This window comes from Polypterus senegalus, chromosome 6, assembly GCF_016835505.1.
Source record: "Polypterus senegalus isolate Bchr_013 chromosome 6, ASM1683550v1, whole genome shotgun sequence".
NCBI lineage: Eukaryota > Metazoa > Chordata > Cladistia > Polypteriformes > Polypteridae > Polypterus > Polypterus senegalus.
The window spans coordinates 77,054,019-77,072,303 of NC_053159.1; the positions used below are offsets into that span (position 1 = coordinate 77,054,019).

Genomic DNA, 18,285 nt, shown 5'->3' on the forward strand with positions numbered 1-18,285 from the left:
CAATGCCTCTTAAACATCTTAGATTCACAGGTGACGATTTCAGTAGTGGACACTTTGATGTTTATAAATGTTTAAACTCTCAAAAGCTGGATGTGAAGTTATCGATGAAACCGGTTGTATACTTACAACGCTTGACAGATGCCGAATGTCTCTTCAACACAAGTCCTACAAATACTGTCGTAATTGAAACAAACCATGAAACTCAAACTGATTATGACAGCAGCAATCCAAGCTGTGAGATTTGAAACAAGATTACTGTTCACATGGCCAACTGTATGTTGCATGCTTAAGAGTAAGCTCAGCTCATATTACAACCGAAGGGCCAAACTGACAATGTGGTATACAAAGAGATCCTTAACAAATAATTATTGGTATATTTTCCCTCAGTTTAAAAAGGTTTAATTTTCTTCTTAATAAAAATTTCAATGCAGTACTTCGCAGCGCGGGTATTTTGCTATTAGTGAATAAAGATAAATGGAGAAGAAAAAGGAATAGGGAAAGAATTGCTTCCTCAATGCTTTAAAAGCTTATTCTAAAATATTATTGATTAGATCCTGACAGGTTTTGAAAAATTTCTGCACAGATCCTTTAAGTGCGAGTTTGTTTTTTTCCAGTTTCAAATAGTACATAACATCAGTTACCACTTAGAATAGGAGAGTTAGGATTCTTTCAATTGAGCAAGATAAGTCTATGTGCCAGTAGTGTAGTAAAGGCAATTACAGTTTGTGTGTCCTTCTCCACTTTAAGCTCATCTGGGAATACACCAAACACAGCTGTTAATGGATTAGGAGGGATTGTGAAACCAAGGCTGTCTGAAAGGCATTTAAAAAGGAAAATAACTTCTTAAGGGTTTAGCAACACCGTACAACCCTTTTGGCCCCTTTATTTCTCATAAAATGCTCCAGAATTCAATAAAAGGGGAAAAAATATCTTTTGGAAATTCAACATGGCTAAACACAACCCATGATGAAACAAAAAGTACTCCACCTAGACAAAAGCTAAGCTTCAGGAAGACAATGAAATTGTCACTAAAGTTAGTTGAGAAGAAAATGCTGTAGCTGTGCTCTTAAATTACATCTTGCTATGGCTGAAAAAAAAAGGTTTGTGTGTGCTGATAAAGGTGTCCTTCTGTCAATCCCAGAGCACTCCTGCTACTTGATAGGAATTGTACAACCCCTCTCCCTGATATGCCATGTGGCCTGTATTTTAAGGTAGAGCAACGGCAACATCCATGCAAAATGTCATTAAAATTTGTTCAGCCATTTTTGTGTGATTGATAAACAAACAAACATACATGCAAAAAAAATAACAGTTGTAGCAAAGGTGCTATATAGGCATCAACCCGACACAGACTGACAACAGAGGCATGTAAAAATGAAACTAAAAGATTTATTTTCTTCAGCTGGGGGCCACATCTTCCTTGTGTCCCTCAGCGCTAACGCAGTCCCAAAATACACAAAAGCACAAAGCAAACACCACCACAAAACACTCTTCTTTCTCCTCCAATCCTGCAAGGCAGCTTTGTCCTCCAACTCTGGCGCCTGGAGTGGTGACTGTGGGCTCCTTTTATAGCCCGCCCGGAAGTTCTGCAGGTGCTCGTTGACCTCCTTCTGGCTGCACCTCCAGGTGTGGCTGCGTTCCCGCCCATACGGGCTCATTAAGCTGTGCAGCTCCCCCTGGTGGTGGCCACGGAGCCCAACAGGAATGAGCTCTGGTGTTCCAAAATATTGGCCCCAATGCAACCCAGAGGGGGGCTTCCACCAAGTGTTCCGGGGGACGTAGTGTGAATCCCATGACTGCTGTCCCGGATCCAGTGTCAAAGGGGCATCCCAACCGGGCATGGGACCCGGCCATCTGCCACACAGAATACAATTTTATGTAAATGATATAATACATACAATCATATTCATAACAATATATTACCTAATCAGATTTATCTAAAGCCTGAAAGAAAAGATTATACAGTATAAGCTAATTGAATAACTACAAAAATTAACTGCAGATGTTTTATGTTTTGTTTTGCCTCATGATGATAGTTACTCATCTTTCCTTTTATCATCTTTACTGATCATAAATTTAAATCAGTCCTTGCTGAGTAAGATTTTTATTTAAATAATAATTCTGATATATTAATGTACTTTTTTACTTTTGTCAGTCTAATGATGCTCTGAATCATTTCTTCCACAGCCAGGAAGATCTCAGTCCTTAAAGGTCTAGCTGACACAGACACTTTTGAAAGGGAAACCGCGACATTTGAAGTTGAGCTGTCCCATGTGGATGTGGAGGGGGTCTGGCAGAAGGATGGAATCCGTGTAAAACCTCACAATAACTGGCGGGTTAGCACAAATGGAAAAGTGCATAGCCTGACCCTTTCAAATCTAACAATTGAAGACAGTGGTACGGTCACGTTCAGTGGAGAAAACATAAAGACATCTGCAAGACTCCTAGTGAAAGGTAGGAAAATCTCTTGTTCTTGTCGAAGTCAATAAGACCTTTGAGCAGAGTTTAAGCGTAAACAATTGATTAATGAGAAAAGTCGTGCACTCTATTAGTACCATACTGAAAAGTAGGGGTTGTATTTAATATGTATTTTTCTTTGCTTTACGCGTTACTTATGAAGCGCTGTATATTAAACTGTTTCTTGCATTTAAGTGGAATAATGTCTTTTTTTTCATTCACTCACTGACTCTTAAGCCCAATCTAGCACTAGTAAGTGATTAATCCATATACATGATAGATGGCAGTTTAATGTGTGGGATTTATCCTGAATAAAATGCTATCAGCCTCATTACAGTTTAGCTGGCATTAATTCAATCTTTTGCGTGATGTGATAGATAGAACTTTATTTGTCCCCAGGGAAAGTTTTCCTTTTTACATAAGCTCTTTAAGTAAATAAATAAACACACATACACACTGTGGGCTGAACACACACTGGAATGACTAAAAAGAAAGAAAACTTTTGACTTGTCAGACTTCCCACTGAGGCATTATGCAGACGTATTGCTGTTGGTATGAAGGAGCCCCTGTAGCCTGCAATCTCCTAATGATGAATTGAGACAATTTCTTGTCTCCCATGTAACTATCTTGGTTAAGCATTCCTTTATAACAGATTTACAATGGATTTGTTCAACATGTCACAATGTTTTTTAAAATAATTTGACAATCAAGCCTGAAGAAAGAAAATGTTTCTGAAATAACTCAGATCAAGTAGTGGCATGGAAGTTTTTTAAGGTGAACATTTCTAACTCTGTTCCCTGTTTACAACTTGATGTTTAAGTGTTGACATCTCTATAATTGTTTGTATCTCCAATATGATGAGAAGCCTATGGGCTATTAACCTCAAATATATTGTATTGAGATTTTAAATATATTTTCTTTATTGCTAAAGTGAATTTTATAATGTAATCTGTTGTTGATGTTTGCTATTAATTGTACACACATATTTACAATGTTGAGTATCAGAGTACAAAAAGGAAAACAATGGAAGAATATTCAAACTTCATACTGGAAACTACCAAATGAATGTATCAATAAGTATAGGGTGGTCCAGATCTAATTATGCAATTTTCATTACGCTATAACTTATTAAGTTTATTACATAGAAAATCACCCGAAAAATCATGGACCAACGAGAAGTATGCGAACTGACGACATGAAGAATCGTCTTTGCACCGAACTGGAATCGTCCCCACATAAATGAAAGTCATTAAGACGATCTGGATCTGAATAATTAGATCTGGACCACCCTGTATACAGATAGATAGATTGCTCCAGCTGTGAAAGTTAGCTTTTTACAGAAGCTCAAATAAATAAATCAATACAATTAAATTTATTTTTGTATAGCCCAAAATCACACAAGAAATGCCACAATGGGCTTTAACAGGCTGTGCCTTTTGACAGCCCCCCAGCCTTGACTCTCTAAGAAGACAAGGAAAAACTCCCCAAAAAATAGTAGGGAAAAGAAAAATGGAAGAAACCTTGGGAAAGGCTGTTCAAAGAGAGACCCCTTTCGAGGTAGGCTAGGCGTGCAGTGGGTGTCAAAAAAGGGCTAAATACAATACACAGAACAGAACACAAGTAATCCTCAATATAATACAATAGTGCAATAGAAATATTACAAGTACAGAGAAGAATTCAACAGTAGATGATATCACATAATAGGATTTGAATTTGTTCAGAGTCCTGGAGAACTTGGACATCAAGCTCAACCCCCACCACTGGCCATTACACAGCTGAGTCAGTGCTGTGCCAGCCAATCTGATAAAAGGACCCTTCTACCTGATGATTCCAGTGTTCCTCTGTCAGAGATGACTTTTCCTTAGGCAGGCAAAACAACATGGCAGGTGGACATTCGCACAAAAGTGCCACATTTGAGTATCGAGAAGAGAAACAGAATAGGTGAGGGTTAATATCCAATTATAACTATCATCTTACTTATGTTTTAGTGCTAATGACTAACAACAGAGATGCAGTCTGTACAGTAAATCAGCAGCTCTAGTCAGGGTGTGCTAAACTGAAGTAGTGAGTCTTCAGCCAGGATTTGAAAGCTGAGACCGAAGGGGCAGACCATTCCACAGTTTAGGGGCCCTGTAACTAAAAGCTAGACCTCCCACTGTTTTATTAATTCTTGGGATTATAAACAGACCGCCATCTTGAGATCTTAATGTGCACACTGGTTTGCAAGTCAGGATAAGTTCGGACCTTGGCCATTTAAGGATTTATATGTTAAAAGGAGGATTTTGAAATCCACCCTAAACATAACCGGGAGCCAGTATAAAGATTTAAGAACTGGAGTTATGTGTTCTTATTTTCTTGTTTTTGTAATAATTCTTGCAGCACAATTTTGGATTAACTAGAGGCTGTATAAAGAACAGTTTGAACATCCAGTGAGCACCACATTGCAGTAGTCAATCCTACTAGAAATAAATGCATGGATTAATTTCTCAGAATCCCACAAATTTAGAAAATGCCTTCATTTCCTAATATTTTTAAGATGGAAGAAACATGATTTGGACAACTTTGTAATATGCACTTTAAATGACGTGCTAGAGTCAAAGGTACTGTATCTTCTAGATTGCGGGCTGGTTCAGTAAAATTAATGGTGATTCCAAATGAGTTAAATGATGACAAAATATTGTTGTGATCAGCGTCATTTCCTCCAATAATTAACATCTCTAGTTTATCTGTGTTTAAAGACAAGTAGTTCTCACTAAATTCACTAAAACAACTAATCAAAGACAACATCAGAGAAACTTCATTTGATTTAAATGAAAGGTATAACTGGGTATCATCTGCATACGAGTGAAAATTAACATTATGTTTCCTAATGACAGATCCCAGTGGAAGCATATAAAGTGAAAACAGTAAAGGTCCCAGTACTGAGCCCTGCGGGACACCATATTGAACTTCTGTGTATAATGATGGAATACTGGCAGCACATTTCTTTACATACTGGAATTGATTTCATAAATAAGAACTAAACCAAGCGAACACAATGCCTGTGAGCCCAACGTCATTTTCTAGCCTGTGCAGTAATATAGAATGGTCAATGGTGTCAAATGCTGTGCTTAAGTCTAACAACATAATTACAGTGGAGTTTCCTTTATCAGAGGATATCAGAATGTCATTTACAAACCGTGTTAGTGCCATTTTTGTACTATGACCAGTGTAGAAACCAAACTGGAATTTCTCAAATAAATTGTAATGCATAAGGTGTGACTGAAGATGATTGGCGACTACTTTTTCAAGTATTTATATAGAGAAAGGGTAAATTTGAAATGGGTCTATAGTTATTAAGTAAATGTGGGTCTAAGTCTGACTTTTTAAGTAATGGTTTAATGACTGACACTTTTAGTGCATCAGGTACCGTACCATGCCATAATGAACTATTAATAAAAATAGTATTAAATTTATGATAAACAACAAACCCCTTGTACTGCACACACTGGAAAAACTAAAAGATATAAAACTAAAAATAAAGAAAACTTCTGCCTTGGCAGCCCCAGTCCCAGTGAGGTATTATGCAGGCATTTTGCTTTTGGTGTAAAGGTACCCCAATAGCGTTTCTTGACACACTTCTGCTGTTTGTTGGCTGAAACTCCTTGGTGTCAGTGTGTCGGAAAGAGGATGTGCAGCATTGTTCATAATGGCGCTCAGTTTTGTTTTAATTCTCAACTTTGCTATGATGTTCAGGGGGTCCAGAGTGTGTCTAAATATAGACCTGAGCAGCAGAGAGCTACAAAATGGTGGTTACTGCAAAAAGGAGACCTATATAGCATTATGAAGAGTGCATAAAAAAAATATGTAATTTGTCGTAGTGTTTTACTAGTACCTGTGATTTTGGAAATAGGTTCTTCTGTTTGTTTCTTTATGCACTGTAGTACATCGGAGGGCATTTTTGTTCTGTGCCTGATGGATGGTTCAGTATTTACAATAATACTTTTGAGTTGCTAAACAAATATTGCAATCAGTTGCTTAATACTGGACAAAAAATTATGCATCCTGAAAAATTTTTGGCAGTTTGATAGACAGTTTTAAGCTTACACAGATGCAAATTTCCGATTTGAAAAAACATGAAATGAACTTTTATTGCATTTAGTGTGCCTAATTGCTTCATGAAACTGACATATTGCATTAGTTCAGTTGTACTCTGCATCTGAAGCAATCGTCGGCCAACATTGATAGATTTCACCTGCCTTGACATTGCTTTTCCATTGTTGCAGTGTCCTGATGAAACTCTACACCATGTTTGTCACTGATTGCAGTAAGATTAGCAGAGACGAATCCCAAGTGTGAATACAGAAAATGAATCTTTAGTGACATGTTGCCTTCCATGGCTTTGTGTACTTGAAACAGGTTGTCAACAAACTGGACGTAGTCCTCCGCCCCCACTAGCAGATTTTTAATCATCTTGTCATTACTGACATGTCTGATTTGTTAACCAACAAAAATGCCTTCCTTAATCTTGAAATCTGTTATTCATAGAAACACCTGCTTTAATATCTTTCATCTTCTTTGTTCATTACTTCCATTAAGTTTTTCATCAGTCCAAGTTTATGTGCCAGCCCTTTTTCTGTGGAGCCAAGTGCTTATGGAGCAGTGTGGTAAAACACCTTTGGCGTGCATGAGTTTTGTTTAAAAAATAGTGGGGTCAGGCGTGTGCAGGTGCATGCAGTGGTGTGGATGAGTGGTCCAAGGGTGTTGATGGGGGCTTGGCAGAGCACAATCTCACATGCAGACACATGTAGGTTGGCAATTCCCACAGCATTCTGGGGTTTATAATTAGACACTTGTACTCACTAATGTATACTGTAAAAGGAGCTAGACTGGAACAAAGGGAGATAAATGAAAAAAGAAAGGAAGAAAAGGAGAAAAACTGGAAGTTAAACAGAAGGAAAGAAAGAAATGTCAGATTTGAGAATGAGCCAGTGTCATCGTATGGAGGCAGGCGGTTGGAGATGGTTGTTGAAAATAATAAGCACTAAGCAGTCATGCGTCTACCACTTGTTGTGATGTGTCCTCATTGCCTGGCTAATCCTGACTATCAGCAATACAGTGTTCAAGTGAAGTGATGTCAACCCCAGGCACCAGGGCCATCACAAGTGGCAAGTTCTTTTTAATGTAACTCTTCAGTTGGCTGCCCCATTTACAATTGTAAAAACAGTACTTGGTACATTCCTAGTAGCAGTGCCACTACTTTTAGATCCACACAGATGTTCCAGTTGTAGTTATTATACTGTGTATATGTGTGTGTTGTGATGGACAGCCGGGTCCCATGCCCGGCAGGGATGTCCCTGCTACTTATGTTCCGGGGGAGCTGCCATGGGCAGTCCAATACCTCCCCCGGGATGCTTGGTGGCAGCCTCCCTGGCTGACGGTGACTCCCCAGCCGCCCGCAGGGCTCCATGGGAGATGGAGTCCTCCACAGATTGGTTGGGGCCCGGCATGGCCGCTAGGGGCTGTCTGCTTCCCACAGCCCGGCTGGACGAGCTTTCAGCCCCATCCGGAAGTGCAATTAGGACCAGGTGGTTAATCACCTGGAACGCTTCCGGGTGGGCTATAAAAGCGCCCAGCCACCACCACTTGGTGAGCCAGAGTTGGGAGGAAGAAGGAGTCGAAGCTTGTCTGGGAGGAGTGGTGGAGCGAGGTGGAGAATTGTTTGTGTTGTGTGCTTTGGGACTGTGTTTGGGCTGTGTGGCACGGGGAAGACGTGTCACACAGCTGAAGAAAAAATAAAGTCTGTGTGTTTTTGTACACGTGCCTCTGCGTGGTCTGTGCCGGGTCGGGCGCTATATAGCGCCTTTCACAGTGTGTATATACTGTATATGTATATGTATGTGTGTGTCTATATACTGTAATATATATATATATATATATATATATATATATATGTGTGTATAATATTGTGACAGAACCAACCTGACACAGACAGACACGGGAGGCACACTTATAAAACACAAGTGCTTTTATTTTTTGTTTCTTCACTCATGGAGAACGTCTTCCCCATTCCCACAAGACCACAACAAAGTCCAAGTATAAACAGCACACCATCACTCAATTCTCTTCTTTCCTTACCCTTTTTCCTTCACTTCTCCTCAGCAAGCTTCGACTCCCGACTCTGGCTCACCGAGTACTGTCCGGCGGCCACCTGAAGTGCTTCAGGTGCTTGTTGCCCCACTACTGGCAGCACTTCCGGGTGTGGTGGAAGAACCAGCCACATGGGCTCAGGAATAACTGCAGAACCCCCGGATCCCAACAGGGCTCTGTCTAACTCCATCTCACATGAAGCCCTGCAGGAGTCAGAGGCACCACCACCACCCAGGGAGGCTGCCATCTAGTGTTCCGGGAGGGGTGTAATGCTTTGTCCATACTTTTTCTCCTGGTCCTCCAATGGAAGAGGCATCCCGGTTGGGCAAGAGCCCTGGGCCACAACTTTGTATATATATATTATAAGAGGAAATCACAAAAATAGGAAATTACAATAAAACAGTACATGACAGGAAAATATAAATATGTTTGTGATCAGTGGGCCATAATCCATAAGACACAGCCACAAGTGTTGCAGAACCAAAATCTTTATTGTCCAGTGTAATTAATCGACTAGCACTATTTGCACTTCAGTCTTTTGCTCTTTTCTGTTTGGACTGATAATTAAGTCGGGCTCTCTTACTGCTTACATATGAGGAAAAGCGCCTCAGCCACCCTCTGTCCTGGGGATATTTTGTTTTTCACTTTGTAGTGAGAAGTCAAGCAAAATGACACATTTTATTAGCTAATTGAAAAGATTACAAGCTTTCGCGGCAACTTGGGCCCCTTCTTCAGGCAAGATGTAATCATATTTTTCACTTTGATATTGATGCCCGCACATGTGAAACGCTGTTTTCATTGTTAATTGCATAATTCCTGTTTTCTCACAAATTCTTCTTTATGCTTTTTTACCATGCTTTAGAGCTACCTGTGATATTCATAAAGCAAATGGAGGATCTTAGGATTCCTGACACCTCCAGTGCATTGTTTGAATGTGAACTGTCCAGACACACAGCCCAGGTGAAGTGGTTAAAGGTAAGCCTTGGTTCCTTTTAATGTCTCAATGCCAATATAAATCAGATGGAAAATTTCTCATAAAAATTGACCAGCTCGTCAGTCACTATAAAATCTTTAAGCAAACATTTTCTCAGTTGTATCAAGGATTCAGTTTGTTATTCAGCAGTTTATATTGTTTTATTTATGTATTTATTTTTTTAAAGTTTATTATCAGTTTACTTTTAACAAAAAAAGCACCCTCTGCTCATTGTCTTTAACTATATCCAGTTAGTTATTTCTTGTAATATCCTAATATGCAGCTTTTGTGTTTTTCTGCTTTGGATTTGAAGACAAATCTAACAAGAAACAGGCTGCAATATTTGAAGGTGACAACTAAAGATAGGAAACTATCCATCCATCCATCTATTTTCCAACCTGCTATATCCTAACACGGGGGTCTGCTGGAGCCAATCCCAGCCAACACAGGGCACAAGGCAGGAAACAAACCCCAGGCAGGGCGCCAGCCCACCGCAGGGCACACACACCCACCAAGCACACACTAGGGACAATTTAGGATCGCCAGTGCACCTAACCTGCATGTCTTTGGACTGTGGGAGGAAACCAGAGCACCAGGAGGAAACCCACGCAGACACAGGGAGAACATGCAAACTCCACGCAGGGAGGGCCCAGGAAGCGAACCTGGGTCTCCTAACTGCGAGGCAGCAGCACTACCCAAGGCGCCCTTGTGCAGCCCGATAGGAAACTAAATTTAAGTTACCATGTCAGATTATGATGGGGTCTGGAGAGTCTTATTTTATTGCATATTCTTAGTACTTATTTTTCTCAGGGTAAGGATACATTTTCTATTTGCTTGTGTGAATTCCAATGTAAGTATGGAAGTAAATCAAAACCAAACCAACCACATCACACAAAAGGTTTACTGTGGATTGGTCTGTCTGGAGGAAACCGCCCTCTGGTGGTGGGGAAGGTTGTTGCTCATGAAGACTAAGTGCTCAGCTATCGTGCACTGCTGGTCTTGTGTTAAAACGGACAAATCTCCTATTATTTCTGTTTTTTTGTTTATAAATGACTTGTATAAATTAGTTTACAATGTGTGTGTGTAATCGCAAGACACGTATCAATACTCAACTGTTTTGGCTTGAAAAATTGGATGTATTTTCCCATAGACTACAATGTAAAGTAAAATGTATAGAAAGTTAACTTTCGAACACAATTTTGCATTCAAATGCATATATAGCATGTTTGTGAAGAAATAACTTCTACTTGAAAATGACCAAACGTATCCTTTAATCTAAATCTTGCCCAGTCTCTGCCTCTGAGGGTTTTGCAAATTCTCTGTTGTGTTTTTTCTTCAGATATTCTATTTTCATGTTAAGTAATTTACCAACTCCAAACTGACCACATATACAGTACATGTTAGGAAGGTCTGATGTCCTGCACAGGGCTGGTTCCTGCAACGCTGTTGGAATATAATCGAATACAGTACCTGCAAACCTGAACTGGATTAAGCAATTTCCATAATGAAGGAATATTATTTACTGACATTAATAATCATTACATGCCATGCCATGTCCAGAGGTATTTTATTCCTTACACTCGATGCTGTGGAGATAGCACCCAACTTCCAGCGATCGTAAAACTGGATTACACAGAAGAGGTAAATTGTAGGAACCGAGGTGTTTTTCACCATTTTAACTACTGCGTTTTAGTGCCTGTACAGATTTTATTTGTGACATATTGTACACAACGTTTAGCCCAAACACATTTAAGTATCTTGAAGATTGATAATGTGCATTCAGTGTTACTAATATCCCATCTGCACTCCAGTCCACTTCTAAGACAGCATTCCCATAATGCCGCTCAGACCCAGTCCAAATTGGCTGAGGTTGACATCGCCTACTGTACAGAGTGGATTTCATTTACTAGTCTTTAGTAAGGCGTTGCTTTACAGAACAGAGGCATTGCTATGAATGTCATTCACACAGGCTAACAGATGTGGCCAACATTCGACATTAACTTTCTTTAGCGATTTGCAAAATGCTGATTGGGTAAAATAGGAGTTGTTCCCTTGAATGTTGGAATATTGTGTATGCTTGGGTCTCTTCACTACAAATCTTGCCATTCTTCTTTTCTTCACAGGATTCAGAAATCATAAAACCAAAAAAAAACTACCGAATCTATTCCATGGGGAGAAAGAGGTTTCTTCAGATTATAAACTGCACACTCGAAGATTCGGGGACTTACACCTGTGATGCAGGAGACTGTAATGCATCGGCTGTATTGGAAGTTTATGGTAAGTGAGAATTTCTGGGTACTTTTTAAAAAGTCGCATCCCCATTGTAATGTTAAAAGACAATTCAGCAAAGTTGCAAAAAGGTCTTAGGCCAAACCAAACCTTTCTTCTGTTGGGTTATTTAACATTTCTCACGAATGCAAATCTCAGAAGAATTGCAATATAATGTTTCTTGCTATTTGTGATAATAGGATGATTTTATTTTTTTGTAAAGCTGCAACCTTTTTCCTTTTCATTTGTACTCCTATAAGGATCAGCGTTAAAAGATGACAAACTGTTCATGATTACTGGCAACATTATGTGTTGATACATTTTACAAATCGGTAAATACAAATTCTATACTGACTGAGGAAATCAGTTGGCCAGGGGGAGATATACAGTATGTTCTATACAGTAAGTAAGTTCCCAACGGCAATCGAAAGCTCTGGCTAAGCGAATAAAAGTGTTGTAAGTTTGTACGTATTAAGAACTGTAACAAACAATAATTTGAGTTGGGCTTGGATCTGTTATAAGGATGAGACTGTGTACCCCCTTTCATATGCTGACATTTTGAAGAAACACCAGAAACTGATCCGAGCATCTTTTTCTTCAGAGCGAGAGGTGCAGATTGTACAAGGTCTCAAAGATGTTGTAATTCAAGAAGATGAGAATGCTGTGTTTGTTTGCGAAATCTCAGTGGAGAATATAAAGGGAGAATGGTTTAAAAATGGGGAGAAAATCAAGCCAACCAGTACTACCAAAATTCGCCATGAAGGTGAGACATCAGAATACATTTTTACTTTCGTTTCGTTTCAATTGGAGGATTTAAACCAAAATTTGACTTTCAGTACACATTTCCCTTGCATCTCATTTAAATATTTGTTCTTATTCTTCTTGTAATTATGTTTGCCAAACAGTTCTCAAGTCATGGGACAACTGAAAGCTCAATACATAGTGACTTCAGTAGTAGAGTGAAATATCAGTGTCTGAAAGCTGTAACAACTCATCCACTGGGAGCTTTGAATGCAACCAATTGTAGTTTTAGGATTAGTAGATAAAACTCTTTTCATTATGTAACAAGACATAATAACTTCAGCACACAATTCTGTATTCCCAGGACACAGTGAATAAAACCTAATATTGTGTTCGGAAATTAGATTAGGAAGTCGTTCATATTACTGTCTAGTATGCTGACACCTCGGCTGTGGTCTCTGAACTGCTTCATTAGTTGTTAGAAACTTTGTAACCTGCATTTTTTTCTTTTTTTAAAGGAACAAAGCATTTTCTTCTTATTTGTAATGTAAAGCCGGAGGATTCCGGTGAGATTAGATTTGTTGCAAAAGAAACAGAGTCTTCAGCTTGCCTGGAGGTTGAAGGTAATATTTTTTTTTCCATGTTTGTATTCTTCTTGACAGTGCAGCATATTTTTAAGTACTATTAATTGTGTTAGTTGCATGTTCTCAATAAATCATATAAAACATGCAAATCATTGTTACTGGCTAGCAAAACAGTCAGGCAAATACATTTTTCAGAGATTATAATAGACATGCAAGTTTTGACTTTGCAATTTTTCATTTTTTAAGCTTTTGAAAAACTCTTACAATTGTGTGTGTGAGTATGCAGAATATTATTCTTTTATTTACAACAACCATTTAGTTAGTTTTCGCGGTGGGCTGGCGCCCTGCCCAGGGTTTGTTTCCTGTCTTGCACCCTGTGTTAGCTGGGATTGGCTCCAGCAGACCCCCATGACCCTGTAGTTAGGATATAGTAGGTTGGATAATGGATGGATAGTTGGATTTAGTAAGTTTATGAAGTTAGAAGTTCCAGCCATTTTTCTAGTTTACTTAGGTTAGCTGGTTGCCACCCTGCCCAGGGTTTGTTTCCTGTCTTGCACCCTGTGTTAGCTGGGATTGGCTCCAGCAGACCCCCATGACCCTGTAGTTAGGATATAGTAGGTTGGATAATGGATGGATAGTTGGATTTAGTAAGTTTATGAAGTTAGAAGTTCCAGCCATTTTTCTAGTTTACTTAGGTTAGCTGGTTGCCACCCTGAATCCTTTACGTTCATTCTCTGCAGTCCTATGCATCCTTTGGTGGTGAGAAGCAATCGTTTCATATCATCGGATGCCACCTTCAATCATATCTTCTTCAACTTTATCTTGGTGCACTTATTTCCCCAATTAACTTAGCCTGCTTTGTCTTCAGAAAAACATCCCCTCATCAAGTTTGTCTCTTACTCAGCATTGATCTTCCTCTCACTCTGTGACGCTCCACACACTGATCATTCTCATCTCTATCCTTGAAAGCTTTGCGGTCCACCTTCATTTACCATGTCTCACTTCCTCAGAACATACTAATCTTCACACTTCTTTCATAAACTTTGCCCTTCAGTTCCAAAGAGGCTCCTTTACAAGTTGAAACAGGGAATGGCTCCCAGAATTCCTTTCATGCATCATTCATCCTCACTATCACAGCTGTACCCACACCTCTGTCTGCAGTCAACATGCCTGGATATACCATTTCACCAATGGAATTTTGGTTTCCACATTATGACTGGAAGCTTGTGATTGACCTGAAGAAACAACTAAAATTTCCATAGCACATAGCTGAGATTCTCTTGAGACCCAACATTTGTCCTGACCTCAGATTTAACGAAACATAATCCTTCAGGAGTATTTGAAGAAAGTTCTCATGAAAGAAAGTTAGCCAAATAAAAAAGAACCGGAAGGCAAGCCTAGAATGTAAACTACATTCCACATAGCTGGACTGCGAGGGTTTCACTTGACCATCTCTTCACAAAGCATTCAGTAAAATGGGTAGCACAGGCACAAGCCAGCACAGAACTATCATGAACTGCAACTGGGGCAGTAGGGAGAGTCTTGAAATACTATATCTCTGAATGAGGAGAGCAAGTCCATTTTATTATCACCGCCTGTGACTTGAACACAAATCTTGACTTGATTAAGGGGCCTGGGCAACGGTGTCTGGTATTGAGAGAATCTAACCCACCCAACGACCCCTGGTCACATCACTAACCAGGTTTCCATCCAAGGAGTTTTTGCGAAAAAATATTTAGCGCTTCAAATTTTAGCTGATGGAAATGCTAATTATCGATAAAATGTTGTACATGTCAACATAATATTTTTCCGTTTAACTTTAGCGCATAAATTCCATATCGATACTTCAGATGTCGCAAAAACTACATTGGAAACACTTTTTGTCGGAAAAAAAGGGCTTTAACGCAAATAAATGTGTCACATGATACATTTTCATCATGTGCAATCAAAACGAGAATAGCGGAGCGGTTCGCATGGTCTGATGAAGAGACTCGTTATTTCTCGTGATAAGCCAATACAGTAGCGGATAGGCTGGGTCTCCTGCTATAAAAGGGGTACCTGAACTCCCTCCACATCAACTGTAGCCTGGGGGTGTCTAAATAATACAAAAACCGCAAAGGTAATTTACTGTGCCAGTCAAAATATTTAATAAACCGTGTGTTTCATTATCTAAACATTTTTTTCTTATTATTAAATGGCAGATGTTTTAGCATATTATGAGAAATTCTCTCTTTAATATTAACTTTAGTTTTTTTTTGATTAAACGTCATTTTTGTATTAATTCAAATTTCAGTTTTAATTAAAAACCTTAAGGGAAGCAGGTTACAGTACTAATTCAGTTGTTATCGCACTGAGAAGGGATGTAGAAAGGTAGGCTCACCTGTACAGATCCGATGCTGCAAACACAGCTGCATCATGGGCACTTCCAGGAGTGCCAACGCAAATGTCTCGTTTCATGCACCTGTCATCAACAAGGGCCTGGAGAACAATAGATGGCCACCCTTTGCGATTAATGTAATCGCGGTAGCCTTCCGTCGGGGAAGAATAGGCACATGCGTGCCATCCAGCGCACCGTAAATCTGTGGCACAAGATGCACCAAGGAATTGCGGTATGCAATTTCATTGGCCTCCGCTACAGTCGGAAGTCTGATATAACGCCGCATTAATTTTTCTTTAATAGCGGTGCACACAGCATATACACACCAATGGACGGTAGTTTTACTAACCCCAAAAGTTTCTCCAACTACTCTATATTCGGCGCAGGTTGCCAGCTTGTAAAGGGCGATGGCAATCTTTGGGTTGGAACCGTGGTTGGTGACAACCTGTGATGGGCGCAACATCAGGACTGATGAATCCACACAACATCTCAAACATCGGCCGTGTCATTCTAAAATGTTGCAGCCAGAGATTTTCTGTGAAGTGTCTCCCCACCACCTCCTTCCAGAAGGTCTTATTCCGTCGTCTCTCCCATACCCGTGGGTTTCGTCGCACTGGGGTACTTTCTTTGAGCTCTAGGGCTGTCAGACAAGCAACTGCTTCATTCTGCTGTCGTCTTCGGATATTATGTACAATTCCAATTATTTGTGAAACTGAAATAACAGTAAGCTGGCAAATTTCAAAAAACTCTGAATAATCTCTCCATTTCTTTGTTTAGTGGAGGGGGTCTAACGTGGAAAACAAAAGGTAGATAATTTGCGACATACACAAAATTATGTATGGAAACGGCTCAAGGGCAGATTTTTTTTCGCGATACAACAAAACTTATCCGACAGTACGTTTTGGAGGGGATGATGTCATCACGCATGCCATTTTATCGATAAAAAGCCAGTTGGAAGGAAACAGGCTGGAGACAGCAAATTTCGCACATTTTTTTAACGTGTATTCTGCTTGTCGATAACAAAACGTCGCAAAAAACTGTATGGAAACTTGGCTACTGAGGCAATGTATACCCAAAACAGGATCAAACCAAATCAGTTTCACTTGACTCAGTTGAGAGTTTCACTCTTGTATCTTCTGTATTCTCTCATAATGTACGGCTTATTTGGTATGTCAGTTTACTAAAAACTTTAATTTAACTTTCTGACATTTGATGAATTTATCAATAAACTCACTTTATCTGTCATAAGAAACAAATTTGGTGAAGTTAACACAAATGATCTGTAATGAAAAGAAAATCACCTCTCCTAAATTTTGCTTAAAATTATTATTTGTCCCTATTCGTTATGTTTCATTACTATGAATCTGCATGATAATTCCATTAATTGACTTATTTATGTACATACATACTCATTTAATGCAATTCAGAATTATTGCTACCAGGGCAACATAGGGCAAGAGTCAGCCAAGGATGGGAGATCTGGCCACCGTTTTGCCCGCATATGACACACACCTATACTCACACCGGGACTGTTTAAAGCTGCCAATTAGCTTAACACATATGGGATGTGGGAGAACAATCAGATTAGCCAGAGAAAGACCTGTGGAGTCATAGAAAAGAATGGGCAAACTTCACACAGGCAATGTCCAGGGACAAGAACTGACCCCAGGGTATCGAATCCATGAGGCAAGTATAAATCAAAGCATGTAAAACAAAACTGGAGGTGTGAAATGCTTCACTATTCTTATATTCAATACCCACAGCTTTCCTATGTAACCCATCAGCCATGAACACCAATTTGAGTCATTTGTTCTTACGATACGAGCAAAGCAACTTGTTCAGGTAGTGTGATTGGACTCTAAACCCAATTGTTTTAAGACAAATGCATTAGCTGTTAGCCTACTTGGAAATAACTTTGGCTTGGGAAATACAAAATGAGAACAGAAAGCTCCAGCAAACACCCAAAATCATATTTTGTATACACAGATGATACCATAATAAGATAGACCTAATCCTTTGTAAAGCTTGGTTGTTTCACTTGCCTGAAACGAATCTGAAGGTGAAGCTAAATGTGTTTACTGTAGTGCTGCTGACTTGGTATCATTGTCTGCCTAATAGAAAAATTAAACGTTTGAAAAGGTTTTTGAACTAAATTAATTATTTTAACTGAAATAAGCTTAGCTTCATTGAAAATGAAATTACTGTAAACGTATCTTAACATGTCTAGAATGAGCAGTAAGCTGTAGCTACTGTATATATATGCTAGTTGTGAAATGATTGGACAGATACAGGAAGAGGTTTGGGGGTAGCCACCCGTATACTTGAATTAGGCTGCCAAAATTGAAAGGTTGGTTCCATAGAACAGGTCTTAACAGACTTCAGTCCAACAACAGAACAATCATGATAGGCAAAGATGGCGGTTTTAAAGCCGGGCAGGGGAAGTGATGTCATTGGAACCGGAAGTGACGTTGTTGGGCCCAGAACCGAAATTGATGTCGTCAAGCCTGGAACCGGAGGTGACGTCCTTGACTCCAGGCAAAATTTCCTGTGGGTGGTCTGCCGATGAAAAAGAGGGAGGATTAGTGTATCGTGCCACCCCTTGGACTGGCATGGAATTATTCCTTTGTGAGCCCTTCAGCTGCTTTCCATGCGCATATGTGTGACACAGGCAAGAGTAATGATTGTGATAAATCATGGAGTCATGGTATTATGCAGTGTTTACAACTTATTGTCTCATTTAACCTCTGGGATTAATA

The 18,285-nt window shown here is 39.5% G+C and overlaps 1 protein-coding gene across 1 annotated transcript in view; it reads left to right on the forward strand.

The window, feature by feature from the left end:
* The window catches only part of obsl1a (obscurin like cytoskeletal adaptor 1a), a 129,042-nt gene that overhangs the window by 100,379 nt on the left and 10,378 nt on the right, over positions 1-18,285 (forward strand). The window contains 5 exon segments of the mRNA XM_039756371.1: positions 2,188-2,454; positions 9,449-9,561; positions 11,683-11,836; positions 12,429-12,590; positions 13,087-13,191. Of these exon segments, the coding sequence (XP_039612305.1) occupies positions 2,188-2,454; positions 9,449-9,561; positions 11,683-11,836; positions 12,429-12,590; positions 13,087-13,191 (801 nt within the window).